Consider the following 9,014-nt stretch of genomic DNA (forward strand, 5'->3'; position numbering starts at 1 on the left):
CTTGAGTTTTTTTTTTTCTTACTTAATCTCAGGACTGAGATGTGCTAGTATGACTCCCCTTCTCTGGGCTGCAGTTGTTACGTGACTTCTATGCCTTCTTTCCTAGTTATCTTGCTGAAGTGTACTAGCTTTTAATGCCTGAGTATATTTTTGTTGTTTTTAAATGTTAAAAACTTACTTTTGTTCTCTCTTTTTTTTTCTTTAGACTTCCCAGACTCAGAAAAATTGATTTTATTTGTCACAAATGTATGGTCTGACATATTTGTCTTCCAAGGTGCAATTAACAAAGCTATGCAATTAGTAGTCAGGCAGAGTGCAAGCAATGAGATACTGGCCTGTTTGAGCACCTATCTCAACTGGGAACAGGTAACATCTGCTTTCATTGTCAGTATCAGCTTTTGTCTGCATTGGTTGCTTTGCTGGCTGAATCAAATCAAGCAGCTTGCTTCTGATGAAGATTGTGAAGATACCCTGTGAATTGCCCATGGAGTCTGTACAATTGCACAACTAATGCTGCTTCAGGTCTTTTTCCTGTGGTTGTCTAGACCCTAATAGAACACAACTCCTTTCTTGTTTTCCCTATTAAATACTAATCCCTTTTGTTAAACGTTAAAAGTAAACATTGTTTTTAAACTTTGACTAGAGTGTTCTTGGACTAGGGAATTCTGTCCCGCTATGGAACTGTGACTTTGAGGTGGGTTTTTATATTTTGTTTTGTTGGGGTTTTTTTTAATATGTTTTGAGCTTGTCTGTCTTTCATACTTCTCTGCGTAATAGGTTATTATTTATCACAGTTAATTTCAACATGAGCCTGTCTCTTTTTACTCATGATCGTTCTGTGAGGTAGACTGTAAATACCCACTTATCACCAAAAAAATATCAGCCAATTAATTTCATAAGCAGTTGGCATGATCAGTACAAAGCTGCAGTGATGATGGAAGAAGGATGACCAGTGTTAAGGACCTAAGGACTTTTGAGATTTTAATTCAAGTCTTTAGGCCCTTCAGTGAGTTACTTATTTTCTGTCAGTTTTCAGCAGGCACGTATTACCATCCTGAAAGGGATGTTGCAAAGAAGAAAAATTGGGACACACTTGATATCAGTAGGAGTAAATTCACATCATGCAGATGGAAAGTCAGAGGTACTTCACTTCTGGAGGAGTTTGTGTAACAGGCTTGTGTGTTTGCCCTGGTAGTTTTGAAAACCCCGTATTAATGCCAGGCTTGCTTAGTGGACATGCTATAGCTCTGTAAATATCAAGCGAACAAAATCATCGTGATTTATACCTCACCTATTCCCTGTCCTAACATGCTGCTCCACAACTGCCTTGGGGACTGCAGCTAGGCTTACTGCTGTCAGCATAGCTTTTAGGTGTTGTACCCACTGGAAAAAGTGTGATAATTTTTTTTTTTTTTTTTTTTTTACATCTGAAACCATCCCAGAATTTAATATGGTACCACTGGAATTACAGCCCCTATAAACCTCCTGATTTACTGCACATTTAAAGCAGAGTGTTTTAAGACGGCATGGATTTGTATATGTTTCTTTTTTTATTAAATCACAGTTGTGATGTAGCATTAAGCTCTGGTATTCAGAGTTAGCTGTACTGCAATCCCTGTTTAGCAAAAAATTTGTATTCTCCATTCTGTTAGGGTACAGCTTTCAATCTCGTGCCAATAGAGATGTACATAAGTATGTCTTAGTCAATATTCCTGGAAATATTAATTCTATGCACTCACACTACCTACTTTCTTTATGGATCTCTATGAAATATGAGAGCTGCTGCAGCTGGGGACAAGGACCTCAGGAATTTCTATATTGATGATAGCAGATGATGTCATCCTATCTGTACAATGTTTTTCACTTAGGTGGAAATACAGGGACATATTTCAAGTGGATTGTGGTTGACAATCTAAGTATAATTTCATGAGGAGATTATTCTACTTAAGAAAGTAAAGCTCATGTAGAGTGGGTGTTTAGTTCTTCGTCAAAGTATTCCATTTTAGTGACTTGCACCACTGCAGAACTTGCCAATTATGTAAGATTTGTACCAAGAAGATATGCTGAGCACCCACTGTGTTTATGTGATAAGCCTAGAATTTTTTCTTAATACTTCAGATATTCAAAAGATGTTTGTTTTTAAATTTCCTTGCTTGCCCTAGCTATTTAATTAGCAGAATTGTTTCACACGACATGTTTTTACACAGTTATTACCACCTCAACTATTGAAAGTACTTGCTTGGAAATGAGCCCCTAATGAACAATAAACAATAACAAATTTCAGCATCAGAAAATAATTTTTAAAAAGCCCAACAACTTAGAAAGTGAGCAGGATTAGTCTAATCTTGCATTGGAAAACACTCTTCTGACCTTAAAGCTTCATTGAGAGAAACAAAAATCCTGAAATTTTAGGAGGAGAGAAAAAGGTATGTGTAGGGTTTATGGGTTTTGTTGGCTTTTTTTTTTCCCCAAACTCTCCTTTTAGTAAACACGTCAAGAAAAATACTGAGTACTTGAAGATTTTAGCTTATATACTCTTTTTGTTTGTGTTAAGTCAAACCCATAGTTGAATTTATGGTGTAAGATGCTGTGGACAGAATCAAATATATGTAAAGAGTTTGGTTCTGGGTCGGTAACTTTTCATGCATTAAGATAATCACTTTCTAAAATTCCAGAGTTCCTCTTTAGATGCTGGTATTATGGTCTCAAACCTGCTTTTAGAAATGCAGTCGTGTTCAAAAGTAGAATTTCAACTGAGTGAGCAATATGGAGAAGATCTGAGTGAAGATGCTTGGCAGTACATATTTGCTGTTGATCTGCTCTGCTCTCACCTAAAGTGGGATTGGACACATGACAATGTTATAAGGTATTGTGGCAAGCAGGTCTTTCAAATGTTTTCCTGTTCGGGTTTTTTTTGTGGTTTGTTTTGGTGTTGTGAAGTTTTTTCCCAAATTTGAGACATTATGACTTAGCTTTTAACATGATAAAACATTGCATAGATACTTAGAAATGAGAGCACTTTAACCTGATGAGACCTAGACTACTGTTTTTGTGTGCCTTGTTTTAAGATAGAATGAGATATCAGTGATTTTATGGTAGTAGTCCAAGAAATTAACCCTCTTTGAACCGTTCTAATAAAGAACTCCTTTTAAAGGAGCTCTATGTGGACATTTGTGAAAGATTTTGAGATGCATTGTTTGTTAACAAAGCAGAATGATTGTCTAAACTTAATTGTTGAATTTCCCTCTCCCCCATCACTAGAAAATGAGGGTGGAATGTTTGATGTGTAAATAGCACTCCTTCGGTGCTGAAAGTGAAACGTAACCATGCTCATTAGCGTACTATCCTGATTTCAGTCTAATTTTAATTCTGAAATAATTATAATACTTAGATTCAATGTCTTACATTTTTTTGAACCCCATAATCCAGTGCATGGACTGCGCCCATACTTAACTTGGTTTGAAAGACTTCATTTTGACACCTACACTGATCTGACAGCCCATATTTTCTATGTAGAGGTTATATAACCTAGTAGAATCTCAAAAAATATGGCATTTCTTTAACTATGACATAATGTAATCATTGAGTATAAAGTAAATGCAAATAACTTAGTCATCATCAAGTCTTTCATACAAGTTCCATGCTTGCAGATAGTAAAGAAGTTATTTTCAGTGATTAGCTTCAGTGAAAGGTATGTCATTTTAACTAACGCCATACAGAGTTGATTGTCTGTGTGGAGTCGTGGTGATAATAGGTAACTAGGTCTATTAGCATCATTTTAAGGAGGAAAAAAGTCTTCTCTTGGGTCATTTACGGTTTCAAAACAAACATCAGATCCTACTTGTAACATGCAAACTGAATTTTCAGTCATGTAAGAAGCTTGCATAACATCTCAGCATGACATGTGAAAGTAACGTGATTACATATACATCTGTGAAGTCAGCGGAGTAAGTTCTTGACTTTAGGTAGAGATGCGGAATGTTGCAGGGAAATGAATGGAAGATGAACAGGAATACTACTCTGAACAGGAATGATTCCTCCAGAAAGTTAGCTTTGATTGTTTGGGTTTAAAACCTTCTTTACATTACTCATTAGTGGATTCTTGGAATATTATGAGCTTCCCTAGAAGGTGAATTAAAGATGCAAGTGGAGCTGTGGAAATACATGGTAAACAGAAGAACCATTTGTGTTCGTTATTGTATAAATATTGTACCACCCCTTCATGCAGTATCAGATTTTCAAATTCGTTTGTCTTTCACAGCAAAGTACTTTGGCCTTCTATGGATAAATGGGTAAAGAAGAGAAAGGGGCATGAAACTGCTCAATCCATTCCTGATAGTGTTATAGCATTGATACTGAGGCTAATTGGTAAGTAATCTAAATTCTTGGTTGAACTTCTGCTTTGTGAAGTATGTCCTTTGAGAGTGTCAGCCTGCCTGGAAAGTGAATTGAAGTATTTTTGCATTTTTTTGGATCTTGATTTTTTTTTTTCTCACTTTCTTCAAAAAATTTTCACCTTAAAAGCCAAATTTTTACAATCCTATGCAGATATTTTGTTTGTCACCCTCTGTAAAGCATGTACTTAAATTTTGAGAGATGTTACTCTGATTTCACAATAACAAATACTAATATGTTTTATGTATTTAAAATGAATCATCTGTAGCTACACATAGCAGTGTATAAAACAAGGTTTTATATGCAACATAATACTGCTTCCTGCAATTTTAAGTTAGATTCATTTATTTGGGATCTACATGGCATTCAAGGTAAATACATAAACTTTGGGTTTCAGTAGATATTTTCAGTATGTAGGCTGTATAATATTTTTGTTAAACAGAAATTGCATTCTTTGAGAGCTTTACACTTACAAATTATAAACCCGTGGGAGGTTGGATCAATCTGATGAAAAATACCTTGTCGTTGTTAGTCACAAAAGAAATAAAATAGGACAACTGTTGTTCCCAAGACAACATGGTAACAAGAATGACTGATTTTTGTAATTGAAATTTGCATTTTCTGTTGATACTCCAACAGACTATCAGCAGTCTAAAAATTAGGAAGTTGACTGTCTAAATATCAGATACATAGTAACATGTTTTTCTTTCAGGTCGATTGGGCCAGATAGGTTTGAAGGAAGGATATCTTGCTGCAGTGAAGAATATTAGTTCTGTAATTGGACTGTTTGTACAGCATGCAAAAGAGGAAGGTAATGTTTATTTAGATGAAATTTAGTGTAACATCTGCAATGTGAAGTTTTGCCACTGTAAACAGAACACACACAAATTGAGACAAACATGCCAAAACAGCCTGCTTGTGCAGTTTTATGTTAGCACATAACACTACGGTTTTCAGTTTGAGTCCCTTTCTCTTCCGAAGTAAACGATGAAGCATGTGTATTGCCCTCTGTTTTGAGACAGAGTACAACTCTGAGATAGTTTCAGCCACCTTGGAATTACATTGCTTCATGTAACAGCATATCAGCTGCCTCAGGGAACTTAAAGGGTGATCTTAACTTGAGCAGTAATAGCTAATTTGTTACCTGAGCAGCTCATGATGAAGCTTGATACTAGCAAGATAGTTGTATTGGGAGAGGGTTGCAAGACAGTCCAAATTCCTGACTGAGACAATGCAAGGCAATTAGGGCAGAAGAGGTCTATATTGCTAAGTTATTCTGGATGTTAAGTACATTTTGCAGTAAAGCATTGGTTGATGTTAGGGAGCTGTTTTGAACCATCTGTATAGCTTCTCTTCCTTGCATTCTCAAGTTCTTCCAAGTAAGTGGTGTATGTCTCTGTTTCAGACTCTATGTAAACCTGACTGTTTTCATAAAAGTCTGATTGCCCTTAACTAGAGTAAAATCATGAGATGCTCGAATCTTTTATGCCCTTTGAATACTGAAAACCCGGTGAATTTGGGAAACTGGAAAGTGCTAGTATAAAATGAGATGTTATGGAATTTCTGTGCAGGTTGTCATCTTGCTACTTTCTGGTTTTAGGCATCCCAATTGTTGAACTAATAGTTTCTTTAGATTCCAATTTGTGAACTAATAGTTTCTTTGGATTCAGGTTTCCCCAAAACCTTATTGCATATCAAAGTTTCTATAAGCTGATCCGTGTTAACTTTTTGCAGGCGTTCCCTGGGGTGTGCAGCTTGCAGCCATATATTCACTGTGTGACTTGGGTTCAAGCAATCCAGAAGGTATTGTTGAGGCCATCCATGCTTGGAGAGCAACAGTTTTTAACAACATCCCTTTTGCTGTCACAAGTGGCATAGCTGAAATCACTTCTTTGTGTAAAATGGAGCTAAACTAAAATCTGGGGAAGTGAACTGATCTAAAGGAAGAAGTGCCTTATTTTACTAAGCAGTAGTTGATTCCAGCTAAAAACAATACAAAGTGGTGTGTCTTCTTTTATTTATTTATTTTTAACAGAATGTCTGATCTCACAAAGCAAGCTCAAGTATTTTATTTAACTTTTCTGTTTCAGGGAAGAGTTTTAAAAACATAAATTTAAAGACTTGCTTTTCCTAATAACTGATCAGTGATCTAAACCCAATGCATCTTTGACTCCTGACATATTTCTGATTTGATGTCAATAAAAATCAGTAATAGTTTCCATTATTTTACTTCCATCAATTTGGAACATGGGCCTTTTGGCACAACAGAAGATTGAGCCTGGCTGAAAACCTGGCTCTATTATTTTGTACTATATTTATAAAGTAATCAGAGAGCAGAACTTTGGCCAGATTCTGCTTTATTTTGCTTGAGTAGTCTCATAAGCTTAATTTAAAATACTTGTGTAAAACAGGTAGCAATTGACTTTTTCTGTAACAATCATGTATAGAGTAACAGAGATATTAAATCTCTGAACTTGTATATATGGTATATTCTGATAATGTGTCTCACATTTGATATTGTTCCACTTGGGGAATTTTGTTTATGTAAATAGAAAGTTTGTTCAAAAAAAGTTCATGTTTCTAATGATAGCTTCACTACACTGTGTGGTTTTGTATCTTTCATAATAAAAGAAGCAAACACCATTGTGTTTTTGTTGGTCTTTTTAAATAACACAGAATGAACTGTAGTTTCTAGCTTATATAAATACTACTTTGGGAGACAGGAGAAAATTACCTATGAGGTCATTTCAATGAATGAACTGTCCATGACACTGCAGTTCTGCCACTGGAAAAAAGGTATATTGTATCTCTCGAGAATTTTCTGGTATGCCTTGGGGGCTGGGGAGGTAGTTTTAAAAATCCATTAAAAACTTCTGTTTTCACCCTCTGATTATAACCATATGAAGGACTGAGTTTTGCTAGTGCAGATTCTCATTGTAGTGGGACCCACACTCTGCCAGAGCTTTGATGCAATGTCAGTCTTTTTTCCTTTTGATCATAAAGTCTTCTGAAGTCAGCTGTGAGCTTGGATAATGAAATCTTTAACTCAGAGTGAATCAGACAGCACACAGTTTATGTCCTTGCAGACACATCTATGCTTTCAGGCTTGTCTTCAGTTAGTTCAGTATCTTTCAGTTGCAGCAAGCACTTTACAACTTCTTCTGGTTCTTGTAAATGTTTTTGGCACCTGAGGACCAAGTTGTGTTTCTTGGTCCCCTCAACAGCTTGTGAGATGCTGCATGAGCTGCAGGCTCTCAGCTCTTGTTGACATACTGTGTTTCCTGGAGGTTCTGCTCTGCAGCATGTTGAGTTGCTCATTAAAGAAAGAAAAGTCATCCCCTTCAGCAGTTCTGCTTGATTAGGTGCTGCTGTCTTCAACAGACGAAATGCATGCTGCTTTTGGCATTGCCTGTTGTATTCATGCCTGTAGCATTGTACTTAAATTTAATTTAGACACAAGCTTTAGCTTAAATTTAATTAAGTTTAATTTAGACACAAGCCTTGCCAGTTTGTTTTTACATCTTCTTCAGATTAATTTCTTATAACCTAAACCTACTGGCTGTTTTTGGTGTGAATGGAATTTTATAAGAACCTCCCTTGTATCTTATGCCTCCTATTCTAGACTCCCTGATAAAGACACTTAAGTAAAATCAGTTTACTAATGTTTCTAAATACACATGGAAATGTAAAATTCTGGGTTGGAATAGCTGGTACTGACAGTTCAAAATATATAGCAAAATAACGTATTTTATAAAATGTAGATTGTATATCTTGTGTATTTACACAATTTATACAAAATATTGTAAACATATTTTGTTTCTGATCAAATTGCTGTACACTCTATTGCTTCTCTATAGAAGCAAGTTCTTAGTTCAAACATCCATTCTTCAGTTCTGCCACCAGAGTTTGTCTTTGCAGTAACTGTACCTGGCACGTTCTTTATGTTCTGTGTGTGACAACGGGTAAGACATGCTGAACCTTCAGTTCTTCTCATTTCCTCAGTGAATTACAATACTTTGTCGGACTCCTCCTGATTATATTTTATTTCAAAAGCATCTTTCTGTACCGCTTGTGATAGTCAGGTTCCATCATATGACACTCATTCCAGACATATTTGTGTTGTCACAGCTTAGAACAACATGCCTGAGAAATTCCACTGCTCTTCTATATCACAGACGAAGCATAGTACCTTCCACGTTGTGGGGCTTCATGCCAGAAGGATTAAGTCTTCAGATCCAGCAGGCTGGGTCTTTTTATCTGTGCCAGATCATTTTGCCTTGTCCTTGATACCTTTGAAAGCTAATAGCTTAAGAAAGGCTGAATGAGGAGCGCCTTGCAAGCCATGTAGCCTTCTTACCTGCTTTTTCTGGATTCCAACACGCTGCACCTCCGGAGGCCTCGGTCATTGCTACAGACTAATGCCTAGCTATTCAGGCCATCCTTCAGCACCAAGAAAATAACTGCTGATAACTGTTCCTTCCAACCACACCTGATGCAAAACCTCAAGAGACTGATGTCTGCCAGCACTGGTGATGTGATGGCTTTGATTGTGTTAGTGATGATTTTTTTTCTTTGTTGCTGCCTTGGTCCTTAGCCATTTTCCAGCTTTGTGCTAGTAC

The 9,014-nt window shown here is 36.4% G+C and overlaps 1 protein-coding gene across 8 annotated transcripts in view; it reads left to right on the forward strand.

Moving 5' to 3' along the window:
• Positions 1-7,038, forward strand: part of ICE1 (interactor of little elongation complex ELL subunit 1) — a 40,431-nt gene extending 33,393 nt beyond the window's left edge. For 7 of the 8 annotated variants that reach the window (XM_075745260.1, XM_075745262.1, XM_075745256.1 and 4 more), the window contains 5 exons: positions 206-366; positions 2,676-2,866; positions 4,262-4,368; positions 5,108-5,206; positions 6,130-7,038. In XM_075745260.1, the coding sequence (XP_075601375.1) occupies positions 206-366; positions 2,676-2,866; positions 4,262-4,368; positions 5,108-5,206; positions 6,130-6,311 (740 nt within the window). In that variant the 3' untranslated portion in view covers positions 6,312-7,038. Of the gene's footprint in view, positions 1-205; positions 367-2,675; positions 2,867-4,261; positions 4,369-5,107; positions 5,207-6,129 lie in introns of those variants that run through there. The other variant, XM_075745264.1, reaches the window with a different exon arrangement.
• Positions 7,039-9,014: the final 1,976 nt, after the last annotated feature.

Source organism: Balearica regulorum, chromosome 2, assembly GCF_011004875.1.
Source record: "Balearica regulorum gibbericeps isolate bBalReg1 chromosome 2, bBalReg1.pri, whole genome shotgun sequence".
Taxonomy (NCBI): Eukaryota; Metazoa; Chordata; class Aves; order Gruiformes; family Gruidae; genus Balearica; species Balearica regulorum.